Source organism: Arvicanthis niloticus, chromosome 2 (assembly GCF_011762505.2).
Source record: "Arvicanthis niloticus isolate mArvNil1 chromosome 2, mArvNil1.pat.X, whole genome shotgun sequence".
Classification (NCBI taxonomy): domain Eukaryota; kingdom Metazoa; phylum Chordata; class Mammalia; order Rodentia; family Muridae; genus Arvicanthis; species Arvicanthis niloticus.
In genome coordinates, this window is record NC_047659.1 from 9,068,253 (window position 1) to 9,085,859 (window position 17,607).

The window sequence follows — 17,607 nt, forward strand, 5'->3', positions numbered from 1 at the left end:
CAACAAGGTTCATTCCATATAGTATTTGGGAACCCCAGGGTTATCACTCCCCTGGGTATGTGGTCAGGGTTCAGGGATGCCCACACTTGCATTGCAATCGAGGGGTGCCTTCGCTCTCCTCAGTGTCCATGGCAGTTATCTCCAGGCCCCTCCTCTCGGTGTTTTCTTCAGGTGCAAATGCAATGGTCATGCCAGTGAGTGTGGGCTCAACGAGGCTGGTCAGCTGGCTTGCCACTGCCAGCACAACACCACGGGAGTGGACTGCGACCGTTGTCTACCCTTCTTCCAGGACCGTCCGTGGGCCCGCGGCACCGCAGAGGATGCCAACGAGTGTCTTCGTGAGTGTTCCTCAGGCAGCAGGCCTTGAAGCTAATAATACCGGCTAGCAAACAATACCCAAAACCTCACAGTGGGTGACTGCTCCTGGGTGGGCCTGCCATGCAGTGTGGGGTCCTTAGCTGTGAAGGAGAGATGAAAGGATGTCGAGGGGAACACTTGAACCTCAGTCCTTCCTCACAAGACATTCCAGGACGAGTCCACCCAAAGAGGCACCTGTGGTAGGAGGGCAGGAAGGTCCCCAAACTCCCCTTAACCCTTTGTTTTAACTGTTCCAAACCTGGCAGCTAATGAAATCCAGTCTTCCACCCCCACCCACAGGGCTCTGACCCGCCCACCCCAGCCTTTCCCACAGTCCCCGCAGTCCCCAGCAGCCCTTTGATGTTTCAGCTGTGTGTGGTGTGGCTCTGTCTGCTTAACCTCAAGACACACTGGTGAAGGGAGGAAGGGGCCCTGGAACCTTCTACAGAGACAGTGGAGAGGGAGGAGCCTTCCCAGTGTCTGTACCAGCCACCCCAGCATCCCACTTTCCCTGGTCCAGTCCATCTCCCTTCACAGTCCTGCTCAGCTTCCGGCTTCACTGTGTGGTGCCTGGAGCCAGGCACAGAATTCCACACACAGTCTTGTAGCTGGCCTCCTGGACTCGGGCTATGGCCTGCCAGAGCTGGGGTGTGGAAGAGACAGCTTTCCCTGGGACAGACAGCTTTTTTCGGTCTGTAGGAGCTGCCCCAGGGCCCAACACAGTCCTAGTGAGTTCCCCTTGGCTTGCTGGTCTGCCTCCCCCAGGGAAGGTGTACTGGCTCCCTGCTTGGGCCAAGTCTGTGCCTGTGTCTCTACATGGTAGGGGTCCTGAGAACCAGACAGCTCCCCTGCCACGCCCTTACCTACACGGTTAAAGTTTTGTCCTCACAGTCACCAGCCTGAAAGATGTGGTTTCATGCCTGAACTTTCACCTGACTCCCAGCCCAGGCAGCCTCAGAGCCCCAAATCCTCCCCCTTTTCCATCTCTCTAATCCCTCTCTCGGCAACCCCTCCTCTGGGTGCCTGTTGTCTCCTCTGTCTCCAGGGAAGACTCTGCAAAGAGTGCAAACTCAGTTCTGTCCCTCTCTTAATCACCTCCCCCAAGCCTCCTCCCTCCAGCTCCAAGCTCCCAGCCTCCTAGCACCTCTGATTGCCAATCCACTGTGCATCACACATCAGTTACCTCACACTGTCCCTCCCTGTCCATCACGGAGGCACGCTGCTTGCAGCAAGCCTCTTGGCATGCACACACCAAGCAGATAATGCTCCCCTGCTCCAGAGTGTCTCTTCTTGGCTAGGATACACTTCCTGCTCCATTGTCTTCCTCTATTAAAACACCTTTCTGGCTCCATCCAGGAAAACATCGTTTTGGAGTATTTATTAATGAAGCCCACCTAGTTCTTAAAGAGTGTCCTGTTTGTGAGTACCAGATGGTGGGGCTCTGTGTTCTGGGTCAAGCTGAGGCTGGACTCTGGCCCTTCCTGTTAGTCACTTGTCTCATTGCTATGACAAAATGCTCCACAAAGACAGGATATGAAAGGAAAGGTTTATTTGGGCTCACAGCTTGAAGGTATAGTCCCCTACGGTGGGGACACCATGTATACACACACACACACACACACACACACACACACACACACACACACACACTATCTTCAGACACATCAGAAGAGGGCATCAGAACCACTACAGATGGTTGTGAACCCCCATATGGTTGCTGGGAATTGAACTCAGGACCTCTGGAAGAGCAGCCAGTGCTCTTAACCACTGAGCCAGCCCCCAGTGCCATCCATTTATAATGTGGGTCTTGCCACCTCAGCCTACTGTAGAAATCGCTGAAAGGTTTGTGTCCTAGGAGGTTGACAAGATGAACTCAGCACACCCACCTTGGAGATATACCTGCTCCAGAGAGCAGAGCCTCTCGGCCCCAGCAGAGGCCATCCCTCATACACACAACCCTCCTTCTCTCCCAGCCTGCAACTGTAGCGGGCACTCTGAGGAGTGCACGTTTGACAGGGAGCTCTATCGGAGCACAGGCCACGGTGGGCATTGTCAGCACTGCCGTGACCACACAGCTGGGCCACACTGTGAACACTGTGAGAAGAACTATTACAGATGGGACCCGAAGACACCATGCCAACCCTGTGACTGCCACCCAGCAGGTGAGTGGTCCCAGCTCCACCCTCCTCATCTCCTACCCTTAGCTCTTCCCACCTCCACTACCCTGCATCCCTCCTCTCCAGGCTCTCTGAGTCTCCAGTGTGACCACTCAGGCACCTGTCCCTGCAAGCCCACAGTGACAGGCTGGAAGTGTGATCGCTGCCTGCCTGGATTCCACTCACTCAGTGAGGGTGGCTGCAGGTAAGGCAGTGCAGACTGGTGGTCTGTGTCAACCATGCTGCATGTTTGTGCCAAGTAAGACACAGAAGGACCAGAATCCTAGCTGCCCTTACCTTTACATCCTCACCTGATGTAACCTCACCCTATAGCTACTGGACTCCAGCCTTATGAGAGATAAAGCTGCAGACACAGGAAGAACTAACCAGCCCACTAGGGTGGAGGTTGGGGGAAACCTGGGAGGCTCACTTGCAGTGAGAGGGGCAGAGCCCCAGGCTAAACCTGAGACCTGATGAGCAACTGACAAGAGACACTCCAAGTGGGGAAGGAATACAGCCAAGGTTGAGGCAAGGGTCAGGTGAATCTCAGGTCTGGAAGAAGAAGGGCCTAGTACAGAGGGCCCATTGGGGGAGCTGAGGGAGCCTGTGACCAGGAAGGCCAAGGCAGGTGTCTGTGTCAGAGACTGGGTGAGGCTTTGGCAGGAAGAGGGAGGGAGGAAGGAGATGAACAGATTTCAGAACCCAAGTCTATGGTGACAGGAGACTGAGGAAGAGGAAGGGATGGGGGCTGTTCCTCATGGTAGAGGGCCAGGGGGAAGCTGGGCAGGGAGCCAGGCATTATATTCATATTTGGAGTATGTGCTACCTGGTCATGAGGAGAGGGACCAGCAATCCGCCACAGGCTAAAGTGGGACCAGTAAAGTGAAGGCAGGTACAGGCTCTTGGTCAATCCCATCTCTGTTCTTCTGAGGAACAGGGAAGGACAGGAAAAGTTCTTCTGAGGATGGGGATCCCCACTATGGACTTGCTCAATGGGTATGTGTTTTCTCTGTTTCTTTGGAAGACCCTGTACCTGCAATGTCGCCGGCAGCTTGGGCACCTGTGACCCCCACAGTGGGAACTGTCCCTGCAAAGAGAATGTAGAAGGCAGCCTGTGTGACAGGTGGGTGTGCTGAGCTACATAGAGCTGCCAGCAGTGAGCGAGGCACCAAAGTTGTGCGGAAGGGAGAGGCAGGGCAGGGACCTCAGAGACTTGGGCAAGACTGTCACCCCACATTCTTGCCAAAACCCCAGGGGTCTGCTACCCAGGAAACTACCTATGGTGGTTTGAATTTGCTTGGCCCAGGGAGTGGCACTATTAGGAGGTGTGGCCTTGTTAGAGGAACTGCGTCACGGTGGGGGTGGACTTTGAGGCCCTCCTAACTTGGTGAAAGCCAGTCTACTCCTGGCTTCCTTTAGATAAAGGGGTAGAACTCTCAGCTCCTCCTGCCCCGCGCCTGCCTGGACGCTCCCATGTTCCTACCTTGATGATAATGGATTGAACCTCTGAGCCTGTAAACCAGCCTCAATTAAATGTTGTCCTTATAAGAGTTGCTTTGGTCATGGTGTCTGTTAACAGTAGTAAAACCCTATCCAAAGGGCCTGGGGGCACTGCGTATATTCTGACCCAACACCACGAGGGTTTCTTAGCTGAGGAAATGCATTGTTGCTTCAAGATCGGAATCCTGAAAAGAAAGCTCTAGAAAGATAGGAAGAGCATGTCTAATTCAGGCAGCAAATATCTGATATCAGCTCCTCTGCCTCACGCCCATGGCAGACATCACTAATGGAGAACTGTCACAGCTCTCCCATCTCACACCAGTGGCAGACATCATTAATGGAACACAACAATCTTAACCTCAGAACCTTCTCACTGCTTTGCTCCAAGCCCCTACCAACTGAGCTAAGAGTCATCCATGCTCTGTGAGGAAGGGATATGGGAGCAGATCTGCAGGAAATCTCGAAGCTGGAACAATTTGAATAACAAAATTAATAAAGATGGGATCGAATTATAACCCTAAGAATGGGGCAGATATTCATAATGTCAGTAGAGGATTGGATAAATAAACAGATAAGTACAGGAGAGCAAATCTTCCCTCAGAATTCTGGGTGATAAACGAGGGTGGAACAGGAACTCAGGTTAGAAGTGGTAGCGAGGACTGCCCTGCCAACAGCTGGAATGAATGCAGGTGTTTGTGGGAAACTGGCATTTTGTCCCCTCAAGATACAGTTCTGGAAACAGTTACTAATTACAGTGGTGATTTTTCAAGTGGTGTTGCAGGTGAGTTCTTTGCTACTTTCCCCTCCTGGAAGGTTTGTTGTTTCCTGGGGTTTGTGTTCTGGTTTTGAGGATTCTCACTGTGCAGCCCAGGCTGCCCCTATACTCAAGAGCTCCGCCTGCCTCTGCCTCCTGAGTGCTGGGATTAATGGCTGTGCTACCACTCCTAGCCCTCAGGTAGGCCAGGCTAACCTTGAACTTGCTATGTAGGTGAAAATGACCTTGAGCCCCTGGTCCTCCTGCCTTCACCTCCTGGTTGCCGGGGTTACTGGAGTGCCTGGCCAGTGACCTATTTCTATTAACTAAACTGTAGCAACTGTTAAGACCAAAAACCTGGTGGCCAACACTGGAGCTAGGAGATGATGATTCAGCCACAACCAGTGTCACTTGAGACATACACATACATACATACATACATACACACACACACACACACACACACACACACACACAAACAAGGGGGCTGGAAGGATGGCTCAGCAGTTAAGAGCTCTTGCGTTTTATCCAGAGGACCCCAGTTCACTTTCTATGAACCACATGGTTGCTCACAACCATCTGAAACTTCAGTTCCAGGAGATTCAACACCCTCTCCGGTTGCTGCAGGCACCAGCAAATATATATATAATGCAAATATATATGCAAGCAAAGCACTCACACATATAAAACTTTTTTAAGTTAAAATTGTTTCTTAAAAAACAACAAACAACAGTAAGGCCCAAAGCCTTTAGAGTCAGTACTTGGGAGGCAGAGGCAGGAAAATCTCTCTGAGTTCAAGGCCACAGTCTTGTCTACGTAGAGGGTTCCAGGCCAGGTAGGGTTACATGGTGACAAACAGACACTGTCTTGAACAAACAGACAAAAAAAAACCCAAAAAAACAAAAAACAAAAAACAAAAAAACCCACAGAACTGAAAAGTGTCAAAACCACAAGAGAGGAGAAAGAGATACTTACAAATCAGAGGAGACAAGGGTGAAGCTAAATGCAGTGTCAGGTCCTGGAGCAGGGAAACACGTTATTGAGAAAAGAAAAGAAATGAACCGCAGACACAGCCTGGAGCTTGTTAACGTTAGTTGTTAGTTAGGCACTGCTGATCTTGGCTTCCAGGCCGTATACAGCAGCAGAGACGCAGAACAGGCAGGCATGGGGACTGTCCGTCCTGTCTGTGTAACTTGTGATTCTAAGAGAAAAAGAAAAATGTTTTCTTAAATTTTCCCAGGAGTCCTAATCATCTAGCTGGATCCTGGTGCTGTCCTGTCCTGGCTTGTCCACGTGATCCAGCCTGACTCTCTTACAGATGCCGTCCCGGGACATTTAATCTGCAGCCCCACAACCCAGCCGGCTGCAGCAGCTGCTTCTGTTATGGCCACTCCAAGGTGTGCGCCCCTGCTGCCGGGTTCCAGGAACACCACATCCGCTCAGACTTCCGCCATGGTAAGTGCACATGAGGTCTGCCGTCCAGGGGGTGCCTTCCAGGGGGTAATTCCTTGGCCCTGGCTGAGAATCTAGCTTTGGAAGCTGGAATGCAATGCGGACAGCAAGAGCCCTTCCACCATGCCCCCTTTGGAAAGATACCCTCTGCCCCACAACCTTGGTGGGCAGGGTGGGAAGGGGAGTCCTCCAGCACCTGCTACTACCCTTGGGCTCCTTCCCCAACTGCCACTTCTCCAGCCTCTAGCACATAATCGACAGGGTGGCACTGGAAAGCTGGGTATTGTTTCAGGAACCCTGAGTCCTGTAGGACAGCCTCCATTTATCCCCAGGAGAGTTAGTCTCCTTAGTATATCTGAGTTCCAGCTTAGACTCTTGACCTTCATTTATTAAGCACCTTCTGTATGCCAGGCACTGCTGCCCCAGGTTCTGGGCAATCTCAGGATCCTCATAGGCAGGTCTCTCACTCACAATTTACAGACTCTATCTGGGTCTGAGATTGGTTCTGCCTACTATGATTGTGTCTTTGAAACAAGAGGGTGGAGCTTTAAGCTCTGCAATCCATCAGAGTCCAGGGGCCCAGCAGTCCTCCCCCACACCTGACAGTTTAAAGTCTTAGGACTGGTAACTTGGGCATCAATTCCAGGATGTCCAGATACAGAAGCAGTGAGCCCTCTGCTGGACACCACACAGAAAGCAGGGCACCACGTGGCAGTGACTGATCTGAATCTAGTCGAAGGCTTGTCTTCTGAATCCTAAGATAATAAAGAGAAGGCTAGGACTGTAGTTCAGTGGACAGAGTTGGCAACCTCACACAAAGCTTGTCTGGGACGAGGAATCATGATCAAACCTCGGGAAACACGGCCATCCAGCTTGGCTTCAAACTCCCTCAGATTTTAGAGCCCTGCTGGAACTTGTCACTGCAGGCCAACATTCAGACCTCTCACTGTTGGGGTGACTATTCTGTGTTTGATGTTTAGGAGCTGGTGGCTGGCAGGCCAGAAGCATGGGAGTGTCCGAGCATCCTCTGCAATGGAGCCAGAGTGGGGTCCTCCTGGGCCTGCAAGGAGGGGAAGAGCTCTCAGCCCCAGGTAGAGGTCCCCACCTGCTGCTAATCCTACAGTTTTTCAGAGTAGGTGAATTCTAAAAGAGGTACATTTTGGCTCGCATTTCCTGTTCAAGGTCTAGGTGTGCATCTGTGGAAGCCTTCTAGCCGACAGTCCTGAGGTGGCACAATGCATAAAGTCCCCCACCCCGCTTCAACCATAGGGACCTACCCTAGCCATTTCACTTCATCCTAGTGGGTCTCCGGACACCCCACCCTAACACCACCACCAGACCAAATTCTCACCTCTTAACACCTTACTAGAAGGATTCCTTTTCAGCATAAGTTTAGGAGTGCCAGTCAAACAGGTGCCCGGTGAGCAGCCAAGGATTCGGTGGCTGAGAACACACATTTATTCTCTTTGTGCTTTGGAGACCTGAAGCATGGAAAGGGCATCACATCATGGGGCTGTGTCTCCCCTCCAGGGTTCACATCCCCAACCTTCAGAGAGGCTGTCTTTCTTATGATCACAACTGACCTCCGCCTCTTCCTCACTGGAGATCCCTTGGACCTTACTGGATAATCCAATGGACCTCTCCTGCTCCACGGCCAGTGGACAGACACCCCAATCCATCTCTAGTCTTAATCCTTTTTGATGTGGTTAACGCCTCTGCTTAGATCCCAGGGGTTCTGCTTGGGGACACCTCTGGGTGTTATGATTCTTCAGTCAGACCACAGCATATGTGAAATCATCAAAATATTCTGTGTGTGTGTGTGTGTGTGTGTGTTGCATGTTTGTGTGGGAGTGGGTACAACCATATGTATGGATGCAAGTGCATGCAAACCAGAAGCTGATGTCAGAAACCATCTTCCATTTCTCTCCCACCTTGTTCATTGAGGCAGGGTATCTCAGTCAATCCCAGAGCTCGCTGATAGGCCAGTCCCAGACTAGTCAGCTTGTTCTAGAGATCTCCTTTTTCTTCTTTCTGAGGCTGGGATTACAGCGGGCCACCATGCTCATGCAGCATGGGTTCTGGGAATCCAAACTCTGGTCCTGTCACTCTGTGTCAAGCACTCTAACCACTGAGCCATCTCCCCAGCCCTGGCCTTGGATTTTCTACCCACTGCAGGTGCACTGTGCTTGGATGTCTAATTGTTGCCATCAATACAGATGCTACAGGCTGGTGGGATGGCTCATCTGTTAAAAACTTTGGTTGCTCTTCCAGAGGTCCTGAGTTCAATTCCTAGCATCCACATGGTGACGCATGACCATCTATAAAGGAAACTGATGCCCTCTTCTGGCATGTAGGTGTACATGCAGACAGAGAATTCCTACATTTAAATGATAGATTGATAGATCGCTTGATTGATAGATAGATAAATAGATAATAAACAAATAAAAATACAGATGCTAGAATCAAGTTAAGCATATGGAGATATCAAAGTTCTTCCCTCTTATCTTCAGAGAAATTCCTGGGAGACCAGAGACTCAGCTATGGACAGCCAGTCATACTGACCCTCCAAGTGCCCCCTGGGAGCTCCCCACCTCCTATGCAGCTTAGACTGGAGGGGGCAGGTTTGTCTCTGGCTCTGAGGCCCTCCAGTCTACCTCAGGACACCAGGCAGCCAGGACAAGTTCAGCTCCAGTTCCTGTAAGTGGCCTCCTGATCCTGAAAGATGGGAGTGGGGTGGCAGGCAGAGTGGCCTCTGAGGGCTAGACACATTGGGAGGCTCCTGAGGACCCCAGCCTCTTGGCACCACCCGTCCCCACATCAGTCTGTCCCACTGACTTTCTGTCCTTTACAGCCTGCAGGAAACTTCTGAGGAGGCAGAAACACTGCTGCCTGCCTTCCACTTCCAGCGCCTGCTTTCTAATCTGACTGCTCTGAGCATCTGGACCAATGGCCAAGACCTGGGCCATTCTGGTAGTATGATGGCATTACACCCCCTTAGAACATGGGTTCTGGCCCTGTGTTGTCTGTAGAGTTTCCCCAGCACAGACTCTGAGATTGAGGAGTCAGGACACTTGCACAAGGCAGCAGAGGTGTGTCTGAGGACAGAGGCAGGGGTTGGACTGCAGAGAGCAGGAAGTCCTGGGGGAGAACTCTAGGAAGCCTGACAGAATCCTGCACCATCCCGTCCCTCCGACACATCTTTTGTGAGCACTGCTCACCCTGCTGGCCAATAGTGGCATTGCACCTTAGCCGTATCATGGGCTGATAATGGAGACTAAATTCACCCAACTGTTTTTAAGACATTCTCACTGGACTTGAACTCCTGATCTTCCTACCTCTGACTCCCAAGTGCTGGACTTGAAGGTGTTGCCCTTCTTAGCCCTGTCTTGTCTGGAACTTGCTAAGTAGATCTGGCTGGGTTTGAAGCTTAAAGAGGATTAAACTCATGTGCCACCAAGCTGGGCACACATTCCTATGTGTGCCACATGTGTGGAGGTCAGACAACAACTTGTGGGATCCCGAGAATTGAACTCATGCCATCAGGCTTAGGAGCTTGGGCTCTTAACCCACGGAGCCATCTCATGGCTCCAAGCAAGCATATCTTTCAATCTTGTCTCTGCGCACTTTACACACACTAAGTGCACATTCTAACACTGCCGTCACCACAGCCCCTTACCTATTTCTTGATCAAAAAGGCATCCGTTTCCTTTGCCTTTGATTTTTTTTTTGACTATTGATTTTAAAATTGCTCTTGAAGCCTGGCGTAGCAGTAGTAGTTAAGCCTGCAATCCCAGTACTTAAGAGGCCAAGGCCAGAGGAATGCAAACATGAGGTCTGTACAGGCTATACAGAGAACAGCCTGTCTCAAACAAACAAACAGAACAGTGGACTCCCAGGCTGCCTTTGTACATATGGGCCTGTCTCATAGCTTCTCAGGAAATATGGACTGGACATGTATGTAGGTCTCCCCTTTGCTTCTCATTCTGCAGGACAAGTGTTCTTGTGTGAAGTCCAGCTCACATCAGCCCGGCCCCATCGTGGGCTTGCCCCACCAGCCTCTTGGGTGGAGACCTGCTTATGTCCCCAGGGATACACTGGCCAGTTCTGTGAATTCTGTGCTCTGGGATACAAAAGAGAAATCCCTCATGGGGGTCCCTATACCAACTGCATCCCCTGCACCTGCAACCAGCATGGCACCTGTGATCCTGACACAGGTGAGTCCTCAGAATCCCATTCCAAGGCTCCCTGGACTATGTGGACACAGTAGGATGAGAACCAGACCTCATAGATGACCCTTGGGAGACTCAGGCACTGGTCTGTCCTTGCCCTGTTCCCTGGGGCTTCTCCTGTTGTAACAAAAGGCCTAACTTGAACCTAGGGGCCAGGGATTGCATGCACCTGTGGGGCCTTCAGCCAGCCTCTCTGCAGGCGTCTGCCCACTTTCCCCTGGCAGGCCCTGGGAAAAGACTCCTCAGGGCCTTGCTTCCTAGCAGGTGCTATGAGAATTATCAGCAGAGACAGCAACAGAAGAAAGACATTCAGGGAGTCGTTCAGATGACAGCAGCTCATAGGTATCCACCCACCCAGAGCCACAAGCCAACTCGCCTCACTGCTTCCTGGCTGAGGCCCTGGAAAAGTCATTTCTCTCCCCGAATGCCTCCATCTCTACAGCACAGACGGCGATAGTGTCTACACAGCCCAGGCCATGAGGACAAAGTACATGAAGGTTGGGAATTGTCTAGATGTTTTTAAAAAAACAGAACCTTCTTTGCACTGAAGTTCAGGGGTAGCTGACCAGGTGAGCTGCGGGCTCCTTTCCTGAGAGAGACAGATACAGGAAGTAATAAGATAGTGTCATCCCTTTCCTCCTTGATTCCTGTAGGTACACAATATATTCTCCATTATTGCCCCATTTTCCAAGACAGGAAACGGAACCACACCCTCCCACCAGCTTGGGGTGGGAGTGTCATTCAAAAGAGCTATTTGCCACACTTAAACAGAGAAGGGGAAACCTCACTGGGGATCACGTGGCCAGGAGGTGCTAGGGGACAGGCCCAGGCCTTTTCACCTCTGTATCACAGGCTTTTCACCCCACTGCCTCCCCCAGAACAGGTGGAATCTCTGACACATAGAACATTAGCCATGGGTCCTGTGCCTGGCAGACATCACCAATTGAGCCTAGATGAAGCCTCGCAATCCTTTCCCAGATAATGCTCCCTGAAGCTCCTATTGAGGAAACAGAATCTCCTCGTGAGATGGGATTGATTTCTCACCCCCAGGGAGCCCTTGACTTTGCCACAACTTTCCACTCCATATAAGTAAGCTTTCATCTATAAAATGGGTAGAGCAGCTGGTCTAAGATCAAGCCTGAGGCAGGAATGCAGGAGTGCTCCCTGGCCCTGCTTACATAGGGAATGAAGCTCCCTTCCATTCTCCTCACAGCCCTGGCTGGACACTACTGGTTGCCTCCTGTACGGCTGGCTGCTCTAGGGTCTCCATGGTCCCCTAGCCTCTGAACAGGCGCCAGGGGTTGCTGGACTGGAGAAGGGGGTCTGCGATGTCCTTCATCTTCCAGTACCGGGAGACAGAACCGAGTTTCCGTACTGATAGCCTGTACGCACTATAGTTCCTGTACAGAGTGGACCCCACCCTGCAAGGCTGGAAGCCTGAGCCAGGGTCTCCCTTTAGGTAGGTCCCTCAAAGTGAAGAGGACACAGGAGCAGGGGAAGGAAACAGTGACGTTGTGTCTTCCACTGGTCTGGAGAGATGTGAGCTAGGAATAGTGTAACAGTGCCCAAGCATCCCCCTGGCTCTGCCACTCCATCCACCGGCTCCTGCAGGCATAATTGTGGTGTGGCCTATAACCATCTATCTCAGCCTCCAAGACAGGGATCTGAGGTGCAGGGTGGCCACACAGCCAGTAGGTGGCAGAGCCACACCTCCTACCCACCGAGGGGTGGGTTAGATGGTTTTTCCCAGCTCACACAGACCTTAAGTGGTGGATATGAACCCAGGCAGTCTGGCTTAACTGGACGAGTTACCCCAAGCCTCTAATGTCTCAGTAATCTGCCAGGGTGTGCCCCGTGACTCCTCCACCAGGATACTCACTGTCTAGGGCAGCAGCTCTTAATCTGTAAGTTGCAACCTCTTGACAAACTTCTATCTCTAAAAATCTTTACATTACAATTCCTAACAGTAGTAGCAAAATTACAGTTATAAAGTAGCAATGGAAATAATTTTATGCCGGGCGGTGGTGGCACACGCCTTTAATCCCAGCACTTGGGAGGCAGAGGCAGGCAGATTTCTGAGTTCGAGGCCAGCCTGGTCTACAGAGTGAGTTCCAGGACAGCCAAGCTATACAGAGAAACCCTGTCTCGAAAAACAACAACAACAAATGGAAATAACTTTATGGTTGGGGGTCATCACATCATGAGGAACTGCATTAAAGATTTGCAGCATCAGGAAGGTTGAGAACCACTGCTCTGGTTCTGGGGGCTTCTGTGCTGAGGTAGTGAACAAGTGTCTTGCTCCTTAGGGATCTGCCTATGTGGCCACCACACCGAGGGTCCATCCTGTGAGCGTTGCATGCCGGGTTTCTATGGTAACGCCTTCTCAGGCCACGCTGATGATTGCCAGCCCTGTCCCTGCCCTGGCCAATCAGCCTGCACAACCATCCCAGAGAGTGGAGATGTGGTGTGCACACACTGCCCCCCTGGTCAGAGAGGTGAGTGGCTTCTGCTCTATTCCCCAGCAAGACCAAGCCCGAGCCCTGATTCTGCCCTGGCTCTAGCGGAGGTTAAGGTATGATAGGTGGGAAAGAGCCTGGCCCTAGGGGTGGCAAGCCTGACTTCTGGGGACAGTCTTTTTGTCAAGGCCCCAGTATGCTGAGAGTTACTGCAGACGTGGGCCTTGGCCATATATAATGGAACCTTGGAAGGCCCATATATGGACTTTTAGAGGCGTACTCATGGCTTGGGATAAAGCCATGGGACCAGGGACCCTCACTGAGAAGGTGGAAAACCTCAGTGCAAAGGGTTTCATGTTTCAAAGGAAGGCTCATCTTAGAAAGTGATGATGAAGAAACGGGTTGATCTGAGTCTGAGACTCAGAGCACATGTAGACAAAGATCAAGTGCATGCACCTATCCTCTTAGCACTGAAGAGGCAGAGGCAGCGGGAGCCCGGGAGCTCGATGGCTAGCCAGTCCAGGAAGAGCAGTGGGGCTCAGGGATCCTGTCTGAAAACACAAGGTAGAGATGGTTTGAGGGTGACACCCAACACTGATCTCTGGCCTTCATACTCATACACATATGTGTATACCCATGCACACTCACACACGATTACCTGTACACACACACACACACACACACACACACACACACATGCATAGGACTTTTCAGCTTTCAGTTTTTTGTGAGTATCAGGTAACACAAGGCAATCAGCCCTCTCCTCCCAGGTCCCATCCTCCCCTGCTCCCACTCCCTGCTGCAGGACCTCCCCCACTCTTTCCTCAGAAGTGCATTTAACAGCCTCGGAGGCATCTGCAATGCCCCACAAAGTCACCCACTTAAAGTGGGCAATTAAATGGCTATCGGTATATTACATCATTAATTCTTTATCATAATAAAACCCATATCATAAAACTGTCCTCCTTGGTCATCATTTTAAGCATGTGATTCATTGGCCTCAGGGCCCTGGCATCGTGGGCTGTTCCCTGCCACCATCCTCCCCCGTGAGTGCCGTGCCCACTGAGCTGCTGTCTAAGCTCTCCATCCCTCACCCAGTCCTCACTACTATTTGACTGTGTTGCTGAATTTGTCTCCTCTAAGTGGGAGCAAGTGTTGTCCTTCTGTGCCATTTAGCATATGGCTTCGTGTGGGATTAGTGTCTTCACTGAATGGCCTTGTGGAGTATCCTGCCCCCTAGGGGTTGGAATGGTCACCCATTGGCATCAGACTGCCCCTCCATTTCTAACCTGTCCCCGTTTTCTGACCCCCACTAAACCCAGCCAGTGAGAGTGAGCAGTGAGAAATGCTTGCATGGTGGGTGGGACATTCCCAAGAGAAAATCCTTCACAGGAGCAGTTGCTGCTGCCAGAGGGAAGCACCGGCAGAGGGAGGGCCTGGGTGGCTTACAGATCAAGGATTTCCACCAGCTTCTTTACCACATCACCTCCTCGGGAGAGAGTAGCATGCAGCTTCCCTGGACATCTGAGTTGAGCCTGGCCTAAGTCCAAGTGATGCTGAGGAAGATGTTGATGAAGATGCAAAGGATGAAGGTGGACCTTGTGGTACCTACTACTGCTGGGCGCTTAGTTGGTGCTCTGCACAGCTGACCTCGTGAGGCCTCTCCACAGTTAGGAAGGCACGATGGCTTGCCCAGGGCCACGCTGTCAGCAGGCAATGCTCTAGTACCTGACTGTAGGCCAGCGTGAGCTGGAGACCCTACGTAGCCGCAGCCAGCGGCTAAGCTGTGTGATAACTACACAGCTTTCGAGGGCAGCTGGCCAGTGCTCCAAGCCTGTCCCTCCCCTACACAGGACGAAGATGTGAGAGCTGTGGAGATGGCTTTTTTGGGGATCCTCTAGGACTCTCTGGAGCTCCCCAGCCCTGCCGCCGGTGCCAGTGCAGTGGGAATGTGGATCTCAATGCTGTGGGCAACTGTGACCCTCATTCTGGCCGCTGCTTGCGCTGTCTGTACAACACAACAGGGACCCACTGCGAGCACTGTCGGGACGGTTTCTATGGGAGTGCCTTGGCAACAAGGCCTGCGGACAAATGTGCTCGTGAGTACCCAAAATCCCAGACCCATGGGGTAAGGTGTGGGACCTCTGTCCTCATCCCTCATTTGGGACCCAGACAGGAGAGCTGAGAAAGCTACCAAACCGGCTGGCCCCTCTGCTTGGCTGAGCAGCCTTAGGCAGGTCTCTTGCCTTCTCTGTTCTCTAAAAAGCACTGGGATTTGTTCTTGCCCAAGGCTCCTTCAGTCCTGACATCTCATACGCTCTCATCCCACACTTTCGCCCTACATTAATAATTCAGCACTTTCCTCATGTCCATAGTTAGCACATGAGGCTGATGCAGGGATAGTAAGGTCAAGACTTTCATCTGCCCTCCTCTACCTGCTTGGGTTGCACTCAGCCTCGTGCCTGCCACAGGACCACAGCCTGCATCTGCCTGAATCAGCCTCCTGGAAGTCCTGCATCAGCAGCTCAGCTCTCATGCTGATCAGATGCCCTCAGAACCGTTTCTCACATGGCATCATCCACCCCTCACTGTCCTGCAGTGTGGAGCTGCCTCCCGGAAACCCCGTTCTGGCATCAAAAAGGATGCTGCACTGTGGTTCCTGGGAGAGCAGAAGTACATGGCTCCAGAGATGGCTGCCAGGCTCTCCCTGTGATCAGGGACCACATCTCTGGCCTTGTCTCCAGCCTGCAGGCTTGAGACAGACTCAAAAGAACATCCGAATTCCCACTTTTTCTGGGCTGGGCTGGCTCACCAAAGACAGAGCAAATAGGCTGAGACTTGAGTTTGTCCCTCAAGCCTTTCCCAAGAGGGTCTCAGGAACCTGGCCTGAGTGACTGTCATCTCTGGGGCTCCCTTGGCTTCTCAGATTCTGCCTATACCCCCTAAAGTTTAAGTAGATGATTCTAATACCCTTTCCTGCAACTCCCAGCCTGCAGCTGTGACCTGAGAGGCTCAGTCAGTGAGAAGACCTGCAACCCAGTGACTGGCCAGTGTGCTTGCCTGCCTCATGTCGCCGGGAGGGACTGCAGCCGCTGCAGTCCTGGCTTCTATGACCTCCAGTCTGGGAGGGGCTGCCAGAGGTAGGGGGTGGGGCTGTGAGTGCCCTGGGTGTCTTGCCAGGGGGAAGAGGGCATCATGAAACCTCAGGGACAGGCCTGGTCTGGAATGTGTCATCTCAGGTCCATTTCTAGATATGCTGTGCCCTTCACAAAAGGGTACAAAAGCCCAGTCTCTTGGTATCAGATGCTAGGCTCTGCCAGCCCAGGAGACAGGCCAAGAACTGCCCAAGAGCTGGCCAGGGGGGCAGGTGGCTGGTTTGCTCTGATTCTCATCTCAGTAACACCTATCACTGGGTGACTTTTTGACCACAGTAGCACTTGAGACGGATGTCGCAGCTTCAAAGGAAGACTCCAGGGAAAGGCTGAGAGAAGTCTTGCTGTGTAGCTCCTTGGAGCCTTCAGTGTGTGTGAATTTCACAGTGACTTACCAGATCTGAAGATCTGTGCCTATGGCGGTTTTGTTTTGTTTTTCTTCTTATTTTTTTGTTGTTGTTGTTGTTGTGTCCTGTGTCCTTGGACACCTTTACAGCTATTAGTGTCTGGGTTAAGGGGTAGCCTGATCAAACCTCATTCTTGCTTCTTGTCACAGCTGCAAATGCCACCCACTCGGCTCCTTGGAGAACAAGTGCCACCCCAAGACTGGCCAGTGCCCCTGCCGACCTGGCGTCACCGGCCAAGCCTGTGACAGATGCCAGATGGGTTTCTTTGGCTTCTCCATCAAGGGCTGCCGAGGTGAGTAAGCTGGGTCCTGGTGGGCTGTGGGAGAGCAGGGCTGAGGTCTCTTGCTGGGGATGACCCACAAGAAGCAAGTATGATGGGGAAGATGGCAAGCAGATGCTGGACCTTGAGAACCTGGAGTGCAGAAGCATGAGAAATGTGGGGTCCTAGTGACACCTCTAATGTGACCACTGAACCCTGTATGTCTACAGACACATATGAGCCACAGTTTTTTTGCTTGTACAGACACTGTTTTGACGGTTCTGGGTCCCTGGGAACATTGCATTAAATGAGATTGAAGGGTAGGTTGCCAGTTCTAACCTTCTGATTAGTCTTTGGCCTGGAGCCCTGGAGTCTGCCTTTGAGGACACTCAGGGGCTATGGGGTTCAGATTCAGGGATGGGAGATGAGTAGGGATCACTATTAGGCCCCCATAGCTGGCTGCTCTCCTCCAGACTGTAGATGCTCCCCACTGGGTGCTGCCTCATCCCAGTGCCATGAGAACAGCACATGTGTGTGCCGGCCTGGCTTCGTGGGCTATAAATGTGACCGCTGCCAGGACAATTTCTTCCTCGCGGACGGTGACACAGGCTGCCAAGAGTGTCCTACCTGCTATGGCCTAGTGAAGGAGGAAGTAAGTTGCCTTGCCCAGACCTGCCTACATCTCCACATTTCACATCTCCATTGAACACCAACTCCATGCTGTGGTCCAAGAGTTGCCTGGTCATTCATAGACCTCAAGCCTGCATTCCCACTGGCCACTTTCTCCTGAGTTCATCCAGCTTCCTCATTCCAATCCACCTAGTCCTCATTTGGTCCCCCTGTCCCGGATGAACCAGAGGTGTCGCTTGTCATATCTCTTCCTAG

At 52.0% G+C, this 17,607-nt stretch overlaps 1 protein-coding gene across 6 annotated transcripts in view; it reads left to right on the forward strand.

The window, feature by feature from the left end:
* Positions 1–17,607, forward strand: part of Lamc3 (laminin subunit gamma 3) — a 58,973-nt gene that overhangs the window by 16,503 nt on the left and 24,863 nt on the right. For all 6 annotated transcript variants that reach the window (XM_076928477.1, XM_076928476.1, XM_076928478.1 and 3 more), the window contains exons 4-17: positions 172–338; positions 2,331–2,519; positions 2,601–2,718; positions 3,538–3,636; positions 6,086–6,222; positions 7,200–7,310; positions 8,730–8,916; positions 9,071–9,189; positions 10,209–10,433; positions 12,755–12,943; positions 14,758–15,003; positions 15,894–16,044; positions 16,613–16,755; positions 17,196–17,374. In XM_076928477.1, the coding sequence (XP_076784592.1) occupies positions 172–338; positions 2,331–2,519; positions 2,601–2,718; positions 3,538–3,636; positions 6,086–6,222; positions 7,200–7,310; positions 8,730–8,916; positions 9,071–9,189; positions 10,209–10,433; positions 12,755–12,943; positions 14,758–15,003; positions 15,894–16,044; positions 16,613–16,755; positions 17,196–17,374 (2,260 nt within the window). The remainder of the gene's footprint in view (positions 1–171; positions 339–2,330; positions 2,520–2,600; positions 2,719–3,537; positions 3,637–6,085; positions 6,223–7,199; positions 7,311–8,729; positions 8,917–9,070; positions 9,190–10,208; positions 10,434–12,754; positions 12,944–14,757; positions 15,004–15,893; positions 16,045–16,612; positions 16,756–17,195; positions 17,375–17,607) is intronic.